Source organism: Thunnus albacares, chromosome 4 (genome assembly GCF_914725855.1).
Source record: "Thunnus albacares chromosome 4, fThuAlb1.1, whole genome shotgun sequence".
Classification (NCBI taxonomy): Eukaryota; Metazoa; Chordata; class Actinopteri; order Scombriformes; family Scombridae; genus Thunnus; species Thunnus albacares.
In genome coordinates, this window is record NC_058109.1 from 20,664,167 (window position 1) to 20,683,889 (window position 19,723).

Sequence of the window (19,723 nt, forward strand, 5' to 3'; positions counted from 1 at the left end):
TCATTTATTTTGTTTAAGGATGCAGTGACAGGATGCAATGACAGTTGCAAAAAATATAAAAAATAAGGTTATTATATAAACGAATAAACAAATTAAATCCCAAATGCTGTTTCTCTCTCATGTTTAAATTCCTTGCCTGAAGTTTTGAGGAATACCTCAGCGACTCGTTAGTCAGGACTTGTAGCTCGCAGTCTGAAAATTTAATTTTTCTCTTTCTCTCTGCCATTGTTCTGCCTACTGTGTTTTTGGCACAAAGGCAACATTTATACTTTGCCACATGGATAATTGTAATCAGATGCAAAACAAGGGCAAACTGCACTAAGCTGCAAAACTTTATGGATGTGTTTGCGTTGTAACATCATTAGCGCAATTTCTTTTGTGAATCGGACCTTGAGACAGGGCAGATAGCGATTGCAAGTGATGCGTAATTCATGGTGCCGTCAGCGGCCGTCATCCATTCTTTGTGAATTTGCCCCTGAACATTTTTCATCATTGGTCCCCATTTCATTTTAGACCTTTCTCAGCTAAAACAGTGTTGCCTTCAAGGGGTGTTTCATAGAAAACAAGAGCCAGGTGACACAGCACACATTGTCCTAGTGTACAATCCTCATGTCAGACATGAATCCCCTGCTCACTGGTGGTGGGAGAAGAAAATAGAGGGCAAGTTCTTCACTGCTGGAAGCACCTTCAGTCACAAAAGATCACATTGTGCTTGAAAAAGACACAAATACAGTTTAGTGCCAATTAGTTTACCAGGATTTACAACTAATGATTCATGTAAACACTGTTTTTTTAAAATAGTTTCAATGTTACATATGATTGTAGTATGCAAGTGACTTTAGAAAATAATACATATTTGAGTAGTAAGTTATATTTTTAATATATTCATCTGCAGTTGTAAAATTTATTTATAAAGAGAATCCATTCATGAAAAAGAATTGGTTGTTACAGTATATGAAAAGGGAAACTTAAGGATTTGAAAGGAATCAGCTTCACTACACAATACGCTTTGATACTGGATTGTGCTGTGACTAAATGTTTTCAAATGTGGACGACATGAGGCATTTTCACACTTTCACAGCCTCATTTTTTTCCACAGTGTGGGTTCTGTCTGACATACAACCTCTCTTATTATTCCTGCTCCGTATATTACATGCTGCTTTAGCTTTATATTGTATAAGCTCAATCAAAAACAAAAATGTAAGGTTATTTAATATAACCTTGGATCCCTCATATATCTAGGATATATCTCCCAGTTGTGCCATCCTCTCTGTGAGCGAGACAGTTTGTGTCATCTGCAGTGATTTGGGGATAGGTGGGCTTCTTTGTCACCGCTGTTATATAACCTCTGCCGTTGGGGCATCAGTGGTTCAATTCAAGTACCTCTCAAAGGGCCTACTGCAGGACCATTTTCTTATACTTAGGCTCTATATTTTTTGTTTGTTTTTGTGAAATGGACTTGTACAAGTTTGTCACACTAGTTATACTGTAGCAAGTACTCATAAGTATCAAAGAGAAACATATGTAAAAAATATAACTTCTACCTGTGTGCAACATTTGCAACAGTACACTAGCTGCAACTCACGATTATTTTCATTATCCACTAAACTGTCAATTATTTTCTTGATTGACTGATTAATTGCTTGGTATTTAAAATGTCAGACTATATGAAAAATGGCGATCACCTTTTCCCAAAGCCCAAGAAGCAACCTTAAATGTCTTGTTTTATCATGACAAACAGTCCACAATCCAAAGATAATCAGTTTACTATCATAGAGGACTTAAGAAAATATTCACATTTAAGAAGCTGGAACCATAGAACTTCAGTATTTTTTCTAAAAAAAAATTACTCAGAACAATTGATTGATAATCCAAATAGTTGGCGATTAATTATCTGTCCATCTACTAATCAGTAAGTTGACTAATTGTTACAGCTCTAAAAGTATACGCTTAACAGGCAGAACATAAATACAAAATAAAGGAGATAAGAACCACAGTATCAGTGTTTCATTTACACAGCATCCAGCATGATGTTACCAGAATATTACCACGTTTGCAACATAAACACAGCATACCCCATCTTCCTCCATAATATTACTTTTTCCCCTGCTGTGGAAGCGGAAGTGCCCAAAGGCCAGTGTGTGTCTGTGTGGCTACTTTATATAAGCTCAGCATCTTAGTGTGCATCCACTGGGAAACAAACAACCTCACAAACACACACAGAAAGAGAGAGAGAGAGAGAGAGAGAGAGAGAGAGAGAGAGACAGAGACAGAGAGAGAGAGAGAGAGAGAGAGAGAGAGAGAGAGAGAGAGAGAGAGAGAGAGAGAGAGAGAGAGAGAGAGAGAGAGAGAGAGAGAGAGAGAGAGAGAGGTCCGTTGCACAACAGCTATAAAAATCAAGAAAAAGAAAACCAAAACTTGTAATACATTTTAGGAAATGTCAGCAGCTGATCTCTTTTGACACCTCTTCTCCTGCTCTTCTCCTATGTCTCCACAGCCCGAGGGTTGTGGATTATCTGCCCTATGTTCCACCCAGAGGGGTCATTCTCAGTAATCCGGCATCTATTTAATTTTTGCGCACCCACAGTGGCAAGGCAGCGTGGCCTTTTCACTGTGGGACAGCCAGAGAGGCAGAATGACTGACTGATGGAGGGGACTGAATTCATTTGGTCCATAGGACAATATGTGTTCTGACCTGAAGGTCAGTGCTACGTGTGAGGTGGAGATCAAGGACTGACCGGCAATTGTGGGAGAAGATAGAGACCTTTGATTGAAGTGAGAATCGGAGTTGTGGAGCCAACTTGGGGAGAATTTAAAATACAACACAACAGTGAAGAAGATTTCATTCCTCTCCTCACCAAAAGGGCTGGGATGGCTTGGTGAGGATTCTGGGATAACACTGCATCTACAAGAGCCACTAATGTTGAGGGGCTTTTTTGTAAAGCAGGCATGAATGCTAAACCAGGGATCACACCCGGCAAACTGCTACCATCTGATGATCATTCACAGCATTGCCTCTCTCATTTGTCATTTTTATCTGATGCCACAGGAAATGTACACACAACAATGTGAAAATGGCTCCCATTATTCCAGACAAAAAGGTGCTAGTTACAACACCAATGTCGTTATTTTGCAATAATTACATTGGTGTTTTTATATAGGTATGGTGGATCTTCCTGTGAACAAATATTCAAAATAATTTTTTAAAGTTTTTTAAGAGAGTTCTATACACTGAGGTACGTAGATGACAATGGTTACGTGTCCTTGTTCTTTTCTTCATCTTATCAGTTGATATTATGTTCCTACCTGAAATATAATGGACAAGACTTGCATTTATCATCTGCACACAAGCCAACCATTGTTGACTTTTGTATTTACTTTAAAGCTTTCATCTTCAAAGCTAAATTGATGCTGATTGTAATTGCTCATTTAGGACACCTCTGAACAAAAGGTAGGGTAAGCATGCATTCTCACAATGCACACCGCAAAATGAGTTTTTTCCAGTTAATGAAGATACAGTAGCACTGGGCTGTGGAGGGCTCTTGGTGAATCAAAGTGTTGCGCCATTATTGGTTCAGAAAGAATTTGTATATTTTGTACATGATGCCAGACCTCTTAGTGGCCAAAATATCAGAAAGACACCTGAATGCAAATTCAACTCCAGAATCCAGGACACTATGTGATGTTACTCAAAGTGGTGGTCAAATTTAGACAATAAGGGCCCTATTTTAACAATCTAAAGCGTATGGTCTGAGGAGCATGACGCAAGTGCATTTAGGGTGTGTCCAAATCCACTTCTGCTATTTTGCAGAAAAATGGTCGATGCGCCAGATGCATGGTTCAAAGGGGTTGTCCATAGTCTCCTAATTAATCATGGGTGTGTTTTCGGTGTAACATGCTATAAACCAATCAGAGTGTCATCTCCCCTTCCCTTTAAGAGCCAGGTGCGCTTGCACCTTGGCGGGTTGCTATTATGACGGTGCATTTGCCAAGTAGTAAGAAGGAGCGCTTCTCTGCAGAGGAAACGGATCTGCTCGTGCGCAAAGTGAAAGAGCATAATCCATAATGAGCACACTGGCCCCTGCTGCTCCTGGACCCTTGTCAGCCCCAGACCACCAGTTTAAGATCCTGTTCATTAATTTGTTGAAAATGTATTTTCTTACGGTTTTTTTAAAGGTTTATTATTTTAATTACAGCTGTGGTTTCTTTAAAATCGTTTTGTTCAGTCATGGAGTAACAGGTCAAATCAGCAGGATTTTAATTGCTGAAAGTATGGAAACCTGATCACTGTACTCTCAAAAAAAAAGAATATTTGTTAAATATTGTTCAAAAATTAAATCATTGTTCAAAATTAAATCATTAATTTTAATCATATAAAGAATCATCAACACAGTTATCAGTACTTGATCAACTTTCCAAGGTGCTGATCCTGCTGCTGGCAGCAGCTAGAAGCTGAGCAGATTTATTTCCTTCTTTAGATTAATCACTGTTTTCACCTTATTTATTTCCTCATGTCATCATGTATTGATGCAGCAGGACAGTCGATCTGTGTCTGATCCATTGTTGTCCGTCTGTTTAAATACCTACGTGTATTGCCATGATTTGGTCAAATAATTCGACTATTTAATCCATCATCATATCCATCATAATCTTTCACATTGTAATCTTTTGCATGTTTGTGCGCTGCGCTCCTGTGTGTGTAACAAGCAGAGTGTATGTTGTGCACCCACCTGTGTAGGTGCATATTACTATAATGATAATGCGCCCTTAAAATAACAGTGAAACACTGCACCATTGACTTTAGACCAGGTTTTTGTTGGTCAATAGTGCAATCGCTCTCTGCTGCCTCAAGATAACGATGCGCCAACAATGCGCCTGACCACACCTCATTTTAAAACCAACACACCCATGGGCCCTCTGATGGGTGCAAGTGCATTTGCTCTTTTAACAACGTGAGCGCTGGACAGGAAAATGACAACTGCGTCATCCTTAAACTAACAAAGACACTTGCGTCACGCTTGGAGTCGCTTTGCGCCGGGCGTAAGATAGAGAGATTGAAACTATAGAGAGATTTTGTTTCAGAGTAAACGTGATTTATCACAGAGCCAGTAAGAGTAAGAGCAGAGTCAGTAAAGACGATGTCAGTGCTGTTCTTTCCTCATCTACCTCTCTTCACTCTGCTCTTTGAGATGCCGACAGAGCTGCCTGCCCATGCTTAAGCTAAGCGTACTGCCTTATATACCTCCTGTACAGATGATGATGCCAAGATAGACCTATTCTTCACAAACCCAATCCTTTACAGTCTGCTACTTCAAACCGACAGATTTAGTTAGACTGAGGCCAGAGTTCCTACGGAGAATTGCCTCTTAAAGGCCATGAACTTCTATTTAAAGGCCAAGATGTCCTTGCCGACTTAGCTGGATGTAATAAGCTGAAATCAAGTCAATAAACTTCACTGAGCTATCTGATGAACAAGCTACTTGACACACACAAACAGGATTTGGTGTGTGCATGTGTATGTGTGTGTGGAGAGTGCTTCCAAGGAGGGATTGTCCGTCCAGATGGGCGATGACCAGATACTCTGTGGATGTACAAAGCTTCCGCCATCTAAAGTCTTCAGTTTTCAACACTCCCGCTGCCTCATTCTCACACTGATAGTGCCATTCTCCATGCAGATGAAAGAGGGCAGGCCCGTACATTTAAATAGACCATTATTAGTTCCCTGCAGGTCAGAGCACGATTTCTCAGAGAGAAAAGGAAAGTGCTTAATATCAAGGAAAAATAATGTGTTCCACATTTATTCATCACAGCAGTAGTTAAAAAGTACATTTAAAAAGTTAACAGAATTTTGAGGATGTATTAAAACCTTCACATGCACTCATATGCACAAAATACCTGTTTGTGGAAGTATCAAAAAATACAAATACACCACGCCTTAATGAATAAATGATACTGCCATAGCAATCATTTTTCACATATCAATACAGGCGAGGCTGAGTGGGTCAGAAAAAATGTGAGGGGCTGATTTAACCTTCAGCTGAATGGGAATAGAGTGCACACACAACAGTGAAGATGGACAAATTTAAACACGTCACAAATACAGTGGTGAAAACACTACCTGTCAGAGCGCACTCAGAAGAAAGAGTCTAATTGGCAGCATGGTGTTTGATGCCTAGCTGGAGTTACAGAGGGAAGAGTATCCCAGAGCCAGAGGGAAGCAGGAATCAATAAGAACACAACAAACAATTCTGCCTGCGATCAACCTCCCATACTATATCAGCTGGATTGTCATTAGCTATAGGAGCTTCCCTCAAACCATGCAAGACAACCAGAATTATCAGAGCCTGGGATTGCTTTAACATTTACAACATGGTCTCAGAAGCTGCAAGTAAATCAAATACTTAAAAGGGATAATTTAACATGTTGGGAAATCTTATTTGCTTTCTTGCCAAGTTAGATAAGAAGAATAATACTATCTTGGCTTAACAGAGAGACTGGAAAAAGTGTGAGACAGCTAACCTGGCTCTGTCTAAAGTTTAAAAATCTGCCTACCAGCACCTTCAAAATTTGACTAATTGACTAACTAATTAATTGACTAACAAGCATATCTTGTTTGTTTCATTCATACACAAACAGAAATGTAAGAACTGGTTTTACAGGGAGTTACATGCTGTAATTATCATGTCTGGGCACTATAGACAGTGCCCAGCTAGCTGTTTCCCCCTGCTTTTTGTAAACAAAAATTAAAAGTAATTTTTTAAAGTTTTTTAAGAGTTCTGTACACTGAGGTACATAGATGACAAAGGTTATGTGTCCTTGTTCTTTTCTCCATCTGATCACTTGATATTACATTATGTTCCTACTTGAAATTTATATATATATATATATATATATATGTATGTATAATGTTACAATGTCGAATGTTCATATTAAACATGGCCAAAGTGTCAAATAATGAGGTAAACGTCTGTCGAAATAATCCCTGTGAGCAAAGAGCACTGGCTTCAGACTGCTCTGAACGCTCAGTTTCCAACGGTTTTTTCTACTTTCAGTCCGAGCCGTTGTTGGCGCATGACGGGTTTCTTTATATGGTCATCTGCTCCGCACACAGTGTGCAAATTCATTGCTCTACTCCGCTGACAGTATGGCGTTTTTCCATTGTTTTGGGGGTAGTCACGCGGAATCATGACTCGAGTCAAGCTGGCTTGCTGTCTATGTTTTTCCATTACACAACACAGCAAAGAAAAATAAGTTGTTTACCTGTTGGAGGTGTGCTGGTCATCTGTAGCTCTTCATCAAACATCACACTGTGGCTGTTTATTCTTGTACTATTCCTCCCTGCATTATTTTTAACTGATCCACTGAACAAAGAGCTCCAAATATCCCCATATGCTGTTGTGTCGACCAGTTTTTAGCACCGCTAATGAGGCTCTGCTAATTCAGTGATGAACATGTTTAATTTCCTGTAAATTCTTCACAATAAAAGTCTCCCATTAGTCATTTAAAAGCTTTTAATATGAGGCAGTGAAGCAGGAAATGTTGGGTTTGCATCGGTGGTAACTTAACACGACTCTGATACCAAGCCCCCAGGAACAGCGTCGGGCTTTGAGGCCAATTTAACATAGTGACCAAACGGTGTAATTACAACATCATGTGATGCTATTGGGCCCAGAAAGACTTTTTCCCATAGACTTACATTATGAAAGAGACATCTGTTAATCAGCAGATACATTTCTTTGAGCATCTCGACCCCTGCAAAATGACTCATTTCACTATCAGAATTTGATCCATACAGTGCAATCAGATTTCAAAAGTCTAGAAGAGCCACATGATTGAATCATACAAGATGTATAATCGTATATGATGCCAGATCTCTTAACAGCCAAAATCTCAGAAAGAGACCTGAATGCAAATTCAACTCCAGGATCCAGAACACTATGTGATTTTACTCAAAGTGGTGGTCAAATTTAGACAATAAGACTTTTGCAGTAAGTTTCGAACTATAGAGAGATTTTGTTTCAGAGAAAACATGATTTGTCACAGACCCAGTAGTGGTCAGTAAAGATGATGTCAGTACTGTTCTTTCCTTGTCTACCTCTCATTGAGATGCCAACAGAGCTGCCTGCCCATGCTTAAGCTAAGTGTACTGCCTTATGGACCTCCTGTACGGATGATGATGACAAGATAGGCCTAATCCTCACAAACCCAATCTTCCACAGTCTCCTCCTTCAAATGACTGTGACAGCTCTTCCCACTTTGCCTGTTTATTTGCCTTGCTCTGCTGCTTGTTTTGCAGATACTGGGAGTTAGCTGGTAGGTGGAGCTGGGAGGGTTGCCTGCTCGCACCTGCCCATCTCGGCTGGGCTAAGAAGACATAAAAGGTCTGCCCTTCTGGGAGTCTCCCTCTCTCAGTCGGGTCTACTGCAGGGCCCTCAGCCTTCTTACTTTGTTCGGTTTGTTGCACCAGCCAACACTATTTACACCATATTTTCACTCATCCACACACTGCTATCATGACTGATGTCTCTCCTACTTACACACCCCACTAGTTAATTATTATGTTTATCTGTTTGAGTTAAATAAATTACTTTTTGATTGGTATGTCTGTGTGTGGCCTTCTTTCTTGTTGCCAGCCTTGAGCCAGGTGGTAACAAAGGGGGGTGGTCTGGGATCTGAACCTGGGACCTCTCATATTTAGTTAGACTGAGGCCAGAGTTCCTACGGAGAATAGCTTCTTAAAGGCCATGAACTTCTATTTAAAGGCCAAGATGTCCTTGACGACTTAGCTGGATGTAATAAGCTGAAATCAAGTCAATAAACTTCACTGAGCTATCTGATGAACAAGCTACTTGACACACACAAACAGGATTTGGTGTGTGCATGTGTATGTGTGTGGAGAGTGCTTCCAAGGAGGGATTGTCCGTCCAGATGGGCGATGACCAGATACTCTGTGGATGTACAAAGCTTCCGCCATCTAAAGTCTTCAGTTTTCAACACTCCCGCTGCCTCAGTCTCACACTGATAGTGCCATTCTCCATGCAGATGAAAGAGGGCAGGCCCGTACATTTAAATAGACCATTATTAGTTCCCTGCAGGTCAGAGCACGATTTCTCAGAGAGAAAAGGACAGTGCTGAATATCAAGGAAACATAATGTGTGCTGCATTTATTCATCACAGCAGTAGTTAAAAAGGCACATTTAAAAAGTTAACAGAATTTTGAGGATGTGTTAAAACCTTCACATGCACTCATATGCACAAAATACCTCTGTGGAAGTATCAAAAAATACAAATACACCACGCCTTAATGAATGAATGATATTGCCATAGCAATCATTATTCACATCATCAGTCATTATTCAAAAATATGAGAGATTTAACCTTCAGCTGAATGGGAATAGAGTGCACACACAGCAGTGAAGATGGACAAATTTAAACACGTCACAAATACCGTGGTGAAAACACTACTTGTCAGAGCGCACTCAGAAGAAAGAGTCTAATTGGCAGCATGGTGTTTGATGCCCAGCTGGAGTTACAGAGGGAAGAGTATCCCAGAGCCAGAGGGAAGCAAGAATCAATAAGAACACAAAAAACAATTCTGCCTGCGATCAACCTCCCATACTATATCAGCTGGATTGTCATCAACTATAGGAGCCACAAACCATGTCAGACAACCAGTATTATCAGAGCCTGGGACTGCTTAAACATTTACAACACGGTTTCAGAGGGTGCAAGTAAATCAAATACTTAAAAGGGATAGTTTGACATTTTGGGAAATCTTATTTGCTTTCTTGTCGAGTTAGATAAGAAGAATAATACCACTATCATGTCTACATGCTATGTCTATATGAATCTACACATACCAGCAGTCTATCTTGGCTTAGCATAAAGATTGGAAAAAGTGTGAAATAGTTAGCTGGGCTCTGTCTAAAGTTTAAAAATCTGCCTACCAGCACCTGTAAAATTTGACTAATACACACAATATATCTTGTTTGTTTCATTTGTACACAAACAGAAACTGTTTTTACAGGGAGTAAAATGCTGTAACTATCATGTCTGGGTGCTATCGACAGTGCCCAGCTAGCTGTTTCCCCCTGCTTCCAGTCTTTCTGCTAAGCTAAGCTAAACACCTGGTGCCCTGGCTCCATAGTTACGTACCACACAGGCATGAAAGTGGTATCAATCATCTCATCTAAGTCCTGGCAAGAAAGCAAGCAAGTTTTCCAGAATGTCAACCTTTAATAGACATTTACATTTTTCTGGAAAATAAACGTTCAGCCCACTGAGTCTCAATTATGGAAGAATAAAAAGGATGCACCAATTTTTAGACGTAACTAGATGGAAAACTGAAAATAATAACAGTATGCTGCAGCAATTCTCTGAACGCCTGGCATGGCAAACAGAAAAAGCAGGCCTTATATGAAATATTGGGAAGAGCCGAGCATGTAGACAGAGTTTCAGCACATCATAGCCCACTCTTAGGAAAAAAAAGGGAAAAAGTGATGAAACTGTCATCAGCGTCATTGGAGTCTAAATATAGCCTTGTGCATCTACAGCCCAGTGTTTCCTCCACAGACTTAACGGCAGACTGAAGGGATAACAAGGAATATTAATTGTAAACATATAATATGAACCATTGCAGGTCAGAGGCGGCCACTGCCACGGGGTTGTTTCTGTTATGTTAAGGTTATTATTTTTTAGCACACCCAAGAAACAAGAACCTCATGTTAACCAATAAAATATAATGGAGGGAACAATGCAGTGGAATGACAGCATTAATAATGAAGGAGACTTATCTTGCTCTCACCACAGCCTGCATTTTAAAGCACACAGACACACACACAGCACACAGTTCATGTGCCTCTTCTAACTGAAATTTTCACCAAGCTCCCAAGCAATCAGTCGCAGAAACACACGCTCGCTCACAAACTTGCACATCACTTATTGACTCTCACTTTGCCTTCTCCTCTTTGATGGCATCACAGCAACAACCCCTGCCATATAGTGCACCATCCCACGCAGAAATCACTGAACAGAGAGCAGTTAAGGGAGTCTGCGCCCTGAGCCTAGGAGGCATTAAAGATGTAGAGGGGCTGAAGAGGATCAAAGCAGGTGCAATCCTGCCACGCCCCGCCCCCATTTCCCTTTGGGCCGGTTTAAACTTCACATTGCCTGACAAAAGAGTAGGGAGGGTCAGTGTAGAACTGTGTAATGGCTGATGATACTGCACACACAAATTGTGGACCAACAATACAGCATTTAGGTCTATGGTCTACTGGCAGAAGCATGATGAAATGTGATCGGAAAGTACTACTTTTTCTGGGCTGTTTCATCACAATTATGTGAAAATGTGCAAAAACAACAATATATGTTTAAGAAGTAGTGGGTAATTATTAGTTGATTTGGGAAAAGATTACCATTTTAAGCATTTTTTCTATTTTTCCTCATGTGACACAATCTACAGATTCCTCTTTTTATTTCTCTGCTTGCAGTTTGAAGGCACCATATGCTAAAGAGGTCCTTTTCCCGACAGGTATCTATAACATGCGCTTCAAACTGCATACAGAAATGTAACAAAGCATCTGTAGGTTTGTCTGACTCTGAGTAAGAGGGGAAAACAGTAAGAATCCCCAAAACCAACTATTCCTTCAAAATATTTTACGGCAAGACCACTTTCTGAGATTTAACTACAGTCCATGCACCCAGAGGCACTGCCATCTTTCCTTGTGTCAAAATATTACCTGTTTACTGTCTCTTGTAATGTCCCCTCTCTCTATTGCTGAAAACAACCAGCCCTCATCCAAAATAATTAGGAAAGGAAAAGGAGAGCTCATTAGCACACTGCATTATCATGTACTTTATACAATGTGGCAGATGGAGAAGACAGGACAAAAGCAAAAAAAAATCTGAACAATGCCTCAAAAATAATCCTGAATAGATAATCAGATACCTTTGTACCAAAACACCTTGAGAGCCTTTGAGAGGCTATATTATCTATGGGTCCAGAGGGTTCTGTGTGTCTGGTGTCAATTAGCTATAGAATAAAGCAAATAATGACTTGTTATCTGCATAACAATTAAATCCCCAACCTGAACTCAGCAGTGTCAGCTAGATAACAGAAAAACAGTTGTGCATGAGCATACTATTCTGAAATGTTGGGATGTGCGGCAAAGGAGTGGGAGGATTCCTTTACCTGTCTTTGAGAGGAAAATAATTGGCTTTATAACCGTGTAACGTGATTTAAGATTATCATTAATAAATTGTCTGTGTGTTTCTGTGTAGTTATGTGTGCGTGTGTGTGTTCAGCAGCAGCTGAAACACAGAGACAGAACTGCAGTATAATAGGTGGTGGAATTGCAATTGTTTAACAGGAGTGTCCTAATTCCCCATTCACTATCCTGCTGTTTGACTGACAGACAGCAGTATAGTTTATCAGCTGCACACACTTGGTACAAGACACAAAGACTGACATATAGACAAAGAAGATGCAATATTCTAAAAAAAAAACAGAGTTTTCTAGAAACCAAGAATATCTGTCAATTTGATAAAAGTAAACCTCAATGACTGTACAGAAGAATAAAAACAAAAAAAAACACCATGGTTCAGAATCCATTTTGTTAACAGTTGGTTCAGAAAGAGTGACTGACTGTGACTGAAAAGAGACATTTATATTCACCCACAGAACCATCTAACCAGAGCGAAGGGCATCTCAGTTCTTGTTTACTCGGTGGATATACCTGAAATCAGTGCAGTTCCACTGGCTAACCCCTAATCAGGACATTGCATGAAATATAGATGCTGTGGACAAGCAAAGCAAATTTTCTATATTTAATTCAACAAATAATAACATCAAAGACGTTGGAGAAGAGTGGCTGGTGAATAAATCATGAGCAGAATGGAGGTGAGGAATCAACACACTGCAGTGGGAGAACATGAAGGTGCCACTAACTAAAAAGGTGTTGCCTACTTAATGTCACCTATTAACACCAAAACTCAACCACATCCCATTAGAAGATAGTGATAACAAAGATATTTTTTTTGTTTGTACAGTTGATGAGGTGTAATAGTTTAGCAGCCCAGAAATCTCAAATACTTTTGTTCCATGAGTAGTCATGAAGCTTTTAGAGCACGTTCAAACAGGATGACTTTACCCTCACCTGACTCTGCAGCACAGCTGAATCCCACCATCTGCTTCTCACGCTGTAAAATTCCTCAGGAGGTGGGAGTTTAGGTTCTGATGGTGCCAGAACCAAATATTCCCAGATCACCTTTAACGCACGTTTGCTTTTACTGTGTCTGTCCAGCTGCTTCTGCTTTTGTCACCTACTAATCACCCATATATATGACTAAATCACAACAGCAAATACGTTTCGCAGGAAACGTAATGCTTGCTGTATTACGTTCTTTCTCAACATAATGAGAAAATGTTGTTAATTAACTTATTTGTCAAGTTGCAAAAATGTTGATACTGAACATGAATGAAAGGTTCAGTGGCGACTTCAAAATATCCAGTCTTGCAGTACAATATCTGCTCGTAGTAACAACAGCATTATTTAACGCTTTTATGGTTATATTTAGGCACTAGCAGTACTTTATTATGGTTAGGGAAAGATAAGGATCTTTGTTTACCACAGAAAAAAGTTTTCAGTGTCTTAAATTATAATGTGTGTATTCACATTTAACCGACACCACAATCGTTCACTAACCTTCACCAAAGTGCTGTTGTTGCCTAAAACTATCAATGTTACATTTGTCAAAGCAATGTAATTGGGACTACAGTTTAGTAGTATATAAACTTAATTTCTACGAGATAAGGTTGTGCCACCAGGTGGAGGATTAGTTGACATGTCTCACTTGAATGTCCAAAACATACAGAAGCACATTTGATGGTGGACTTATTTGATGGTAGTTGATCATCAGTCCTTGTCCTAAATTATAAGGTCCACTAACTAGTGTTAAAGGTCAAGTTTTTTTAACTTTCGACCCCTACTTATTTTTTCTGCATTGCTGGTCAGTCCTGTGTTGCCTGGAATCCCACAATGCCTTGCAAAGTGATTCATTTGTGTCTCATAGAGGCCCTCTCCCATAGAGACCTTTCCTGCGGTTGCATAGAGACAACCCTTTCGTTCTTGCCTTCACCTGCTGCACAACTGGCAACACAACAAAGCCATGCACTTAACACTATGTGGTGAGTCCATATGGTGCAACTACTAAGTCCAGCTGCACTCAAAACAATATTATAGTTTTTTATTATTGTGACAATGGTAAATTGCCTTGACTTTGTTTCAAGAAACTTAACCGAGAAAAACAGATAATTGTGCTGAGATGCTGATACAGAGTTAAGTTTTCCCCATTCTGCTCACAGTATGTTCGTAAGCAGAAACTATGACTATTTTGTCAGCACTGCTTATGATTCATCCTCCTCCTCCCTGTGTAACATATTTCTTCTATAAAAACTATGTGAGCAATCATACAGAACAACAATAAATAGAATACATCCAAATTCTGCCATACTGGAATACCCAGGCTGATACAAACCAAAGATATTCTGGGGTGTTTATAGATCTACATTTCAGTCGCTATGGGACCTGCAAGGCAAACAAAATGGTAGCATGATACAGTATAGTAGGAAAAAATAATAATGAGAGAAAAAATAATAAAGCTTTTATGATGCTTGATTCAGATAAATGGATTACTAAATGGACCGGAGCTATCGGCTTGTGATCTTGTTTCTGCTCACAGGGACTACTGGGAATTTTGTCTGAGGCAGTCACCAAAATAACACCCTGATGACTGTTTGCTTCTATTCTTCAGGTCCTGAAAAGGTACTTTCACAAAGATCAAACAGGACTTGCCTAAGTCCTTTTAATATAGCGTGACAGCTACGTCTTCTTCCTTTCATTTTTCTTTCTTTCACCATCAGCCTTTTTAACTGGGAGATGATACAATCCCAAGCATCCTGTGCTCATGCCCCCTCACCCACTGCTTTCATTTGCCATCTGACATGAATACAAAGCTGCTGACCACAAATTACCATGTTCTCAGACATTCTACTGATACCATAAATTACCCCTGATTATGAACAGCATTTTGAAAACATCAGGATTTAACATAGTGAACCTACTGCAGATCGTTTACGCTACAGTTACACCCCCTTGTGTGTGTGTGTGTGTGTGTGTGTGTGTGTGTGTGTGTGTGTGTGTGTGTGTGTGTGTGTGTGTGTGTGTGTGTGTGTGTGTGTGTGTGTGTGTGTTAGCTTGTGTGATGTGCATGGGAGAGATAAGGAAAGGTAAGCCGGTGTGGAGCTGGTGCTGTTGGACCAGAGAGAAAGCGTTCAAGTGAAAAAGGACAGTTATGCACTTAACCTGCTCTCTGATAAGTGAACCACTATGGGAGGCCAGAAGGTGTGCCAGAGTATCTGAGAAAACACTTATTCGCTGAAGGCTGGGCACAGGGTCAGACAGTAAGCCTACATGATGAGTCTGGCCTCTCCAGTCTCACTGGTGACACTGATTTGCATAATTTGATAGAGGATTTTAAGCCTTAAAGAATTTTTTATTGGTTAATCAAATGACAATGCGTCTGTAGTCAGGTAATACAGAGTCCGGTGATAATCCCAAGTGACACAGAGAATTTTATTGTCTTTTAGCTCATTGTTTAAGTTTTACTGGCTGCAACTTTACTGTTTTGGTTCACTCTCACTGCTCGCACCAGCCTTTTTTTCAGCTGCAGCAATGAATAACACTAATTAAGCCACTGTATGCAACCTGCTCAGCATCTAACAGCTGACAAAGTTAGCAACAAGCTGGTGAACAAGTGGCACATTTAGCAGCTACGGAGCCATATATTTCCCTCCAGAGATGGTGAAGACCAAAACAGAGCTAAGTGGATGGTGAATATTGGACTTATATTTGCTAGATTGCCAAACATACAACTTCAAATGAATGCTAATGTTGCTAATTGCCTGCTGGATGTGCTATCAATACGTTAGCCATATCAGTTCTATAAGATGATAATAAAACAGCTTGTTGTCCAGCCCCCAGATGGCCAAAAAAACAAATCAGTCAAATAGATGTGAGGTGGGAGGAGCTATTCCAGGCAAGTAAAAATCCCATTCATATTTCCCCATAGACAACGTTACGTGACACACAGTTTGAGCACTTCTATGGCTTGGATCGGCAAGAAACTCTCCTGGTTAAATCATCAGTTCAAAAAATGAGCAACTGTGTCAGAAGATATCTGGTTCTTTAGTAAAAAGTTGAAGGTACAAGTACATAAAAATTTTGGGTTGGAAGTTTACTACGACTTCCAAGGTACATTTCAGCAAGATCTCACCGAGCCTAAAATTCAGTCACATGCAGCAGGCAGAAGCTAAAGATTGTGGTGCTGAGAAAACTGATTTTACAATCTAGCAAGTGAATCAGTTTACTTTTAATTTCTGGGTCATTTTTGAGTGAATTCAGCAACTATATAATCCTATAGGATCATTACATTATCCAGGAGAGTCCTGAGTTTCTATATTGAGTAATACTGATGATATTGTTTAAAGAAAAATATGAAATGGGTATGCAGAATGGTGAAGAACAGCTCTATAGGGTTTTAGTTCTATTTGTATGTTAGTGCATAGATTAGCATAAACATGTCAGTAGATTAAGTAAAATATACTATATATACAGTAGATAATGAGTACAAACCTACGTCACATGAGTGTCCCCCTCCTTTCAAATTCCCTCATACTACAAACCTACTCAATTAATCATACATACTGTATATACGCACACATTTCTAACACATTCACATAGCACCCTCTAAACCAAGCCTGTCTAAACCATGCTCCATTATTCATTAGCCCCTCTGTAAGCTGGTATGCATAGTGCACTCCAGCTTCCCCAACTCAAACTGGATGGTAGTGTGTTATTAGCCCATCTTCTGTACAAGAGCAGCTCCTTAACGAGCTGTCACAGCACTCAGGTTAACTGATGGACTGCAACAAGCATTTTTTGCCTCATGGCGGACGAGTGTGAGCGAGTAAAAACGGATGCTTTCTCTATGGTGACATCAGCTAGCCTGACAGACAGAGCTGCACACTCTAAGAAACAAAAGATGCACACTGACACAGGCCATGATTATGTAACAGCAGAAGAGCCTAAAAGGGAATACTAAATTTTAACACTGTGGCATGCTATTCCTATGCCTTCAGACCGTTTAGTCTGTGTCAGTGCACATGTTAGAGTTTGTCCTGCCCCCGATGTGAGATGCTACAGTATGCATAGTGCCGCAGAGACCAAACTGCAAAAAAGATGAGAATGCTGGTAAACGATGATAAGTTGACCAGACAGTGCTTCTTTGAGGATTAGAATTTGCAGATCAGGACATATATCATCACAGCAAACTACATATGTTTTTAAAAAAAAAAAAAAAGTATAAAAACTTGTAGAGTGTAAAAATGCATTAAGTCAATGTCCCAGTTATCCTCCCTGGAGCAGTTCCTAACTGCATACTGGTAAACATCACACATTGGAGTCTTGCCTTTTTGACTTTTAGCTTAGAGAACAGTAAGTAACTTATAGTTCAATTCCCGGCTGCAGCACATTCAGCCCAGGCAGCCAGCAATGAAAATAACTGGTAGTGTTTACTGGGTGTGAAGCCAACAAGGGATCATTCCCTTGATGATGTACAAGCAACTCCTACTGGTTGGTTAGCCTGCCTGTGCACATAAGAGTGGGTGAGAGGATGTAATGGCCTCAGGGCAGGTGAAAAGAAGCAGCTGGTGACCATGTGTACCATGGCAGCCTACAGTGACAAGGACTGCAGTATGGTGAATTAGTTAATCCCAATTTGGAAGACAAAATACACTGCTGATGTTCATTTTCAAGCTGAACCCACATTATGTATTGTGTAGCTACTCGTGTTGAACAAATAAATGCAATAAAAAATCCAAACGTTGTCAGTGCCCTGAATTGAACCTGCTTATTCCAGGAAACTCTAAGACAAGGCCAGGATGAAAGTCAACAATACAACCAACTGAGACCTTTCAGAAATGGTCTGCCTACGACACACAGGCTATCTTTAGCAGGGCTTTGATATGCGGGCAGAGCTGACTACAGCCAATGAATGATGCCATCGGTGGGGTCCTTGCCCCTTTACTTTCCTGTGCTCCACACAACACAACAACAGATGAAAAACTCAATGCAGTAAAGTAGTACTCCCATTCACATCATCTCTACATATTCCAGCATGCTGATGATTCATTGGGTTTGTGCGGGCAGTTCAAAACACGGCAGTTTGCTGATAAAATGCAAAAAGGTTCACAGAATTAGAGAGGAATACCAATGAAGTTCAGCACTCAAATGTGATCCCTCTTGCCACAGAAAAGTATGTGTGAACTCCCTGTTTCCCACTGTCATGAATATGAGAGAGAAAAGTTTGTTCCACCCACAAAAAGTGAATTTGAGAAAAAAATCTGCATATTTTCTAGAATGGTGCATTTTCTGATTGGGAGGTGGGTCTTCCTGCCTCCTGTGAAGAGACAGAGGCTTAAACAAACAGATGGACAGACTTGTCTGCACACGGGGGGCATTATTCATGCAGTGGGATGCCCCTAAATGAATCCATGTGTGTAAATGTCATCAGTAAATGTCAATAGCTTTTTGAGGCCTGTCCTGAGGACATGGAACCCAGAATATGGGCCGCGGGACTCAGACGTACCTTCATTTCCTACTACTTCATCTATTCTTAATCTGCTTTAAAAGACCTCATCTGCTCATGTGATGAATTAAACAACACATGAGTGAGGGTCTCTTGACAAGCAGGAAGCAGAAAAGAGGACAGTTATGATCACAAGATGATTGCCATCCACGGCAATAGAAGAAAATAAGGAAGAAGAAAGAAGAAAACTCCTGTCTTAGTTCTTCATATGATGATATACAGATAACTATGAAGTGGGGGGGCATGAAACAAGTCATTTTTATAGTTTTTAGTTTATATTTTTTTATATAGTATTCACCTTTATAACTGAGTTAATCTGGAATCATTTTTCAATATAACAGCAGGGATAAAATCTGGTTCAGTAATCACATAGGTGAATAAAAAAGCTAGTATTTTACAAACATAAGACACCATGTGACTAAAAGAGCAATGGAGTAACTCCAGAGATTGCAGGTGTATCCACATTGTGCTAACATATATTCTTATAGTGTCTGTACCTCAATGTAGGAAGCAAGCCTGGGGTAGACCCTGTAAGGTCCCAGTATGTGGGACAAAGGGGTGGTACTGGGGAAACTGGTGGTCACTGCGTGGCTCACTTCAGGCAGAGAAAACACCTTGAAGCCAAATTTCTCATACAGCTTCTGCAGTTCTTCATCGGGCTTCTCCTCACCCTCGCACAGGATACTGCCCACAACATAGCGACATTTCTCTGACGGTCTCTGAGGGGACAGAGAGGAGAAGACAGAGAAAGACAGAAAAGAAAGAATCAGATAAACCATAGTAATGTATACATATGAAACATTTACATTTAGTTTCAACTAGAAGAAACTATAAACAAGAATTAGTAGTATTATACTAAAAATATAATTTCTTATTGCATTGGAAATTGCAGTTCTTTACTTAGGCGACATTAAAAACACAATTAGGTAAATCCGGGTTTATCTGTCTGAATCTCATTAAGGCTACCAAACCGATTTAAGATATTATGTTTAGCTGAGATAAAAGATTCACAAAGGCA

At 40.0% G+C, this 19,723-nt stretch overlaps 1 protein-coding gene across 1 annotated transcript in view; it reads right to left on the reverse strand.

Moving 5' to 3' along the window:
* The window catches only part of tex264a (testis expressed 264, ER-phagy receptor a), a 79,724-nt gene that overhangs the window by 48,015 nt on the left and 11,986 nt on the right, over nucleotides 1–19,723 (reverse strand). The window contains exon 2 of the mRNA XM_044348003.1: nucleotides 19,203–19,424. Within this exon, the coding sequence (XP_044203938.1) occupies nucleotides 19,203–19,424 (222 nt within the window). The remainder of the gene's footprint in view (nucleotides 1–19,202; nucleotides 19,425–19,723) is intronic.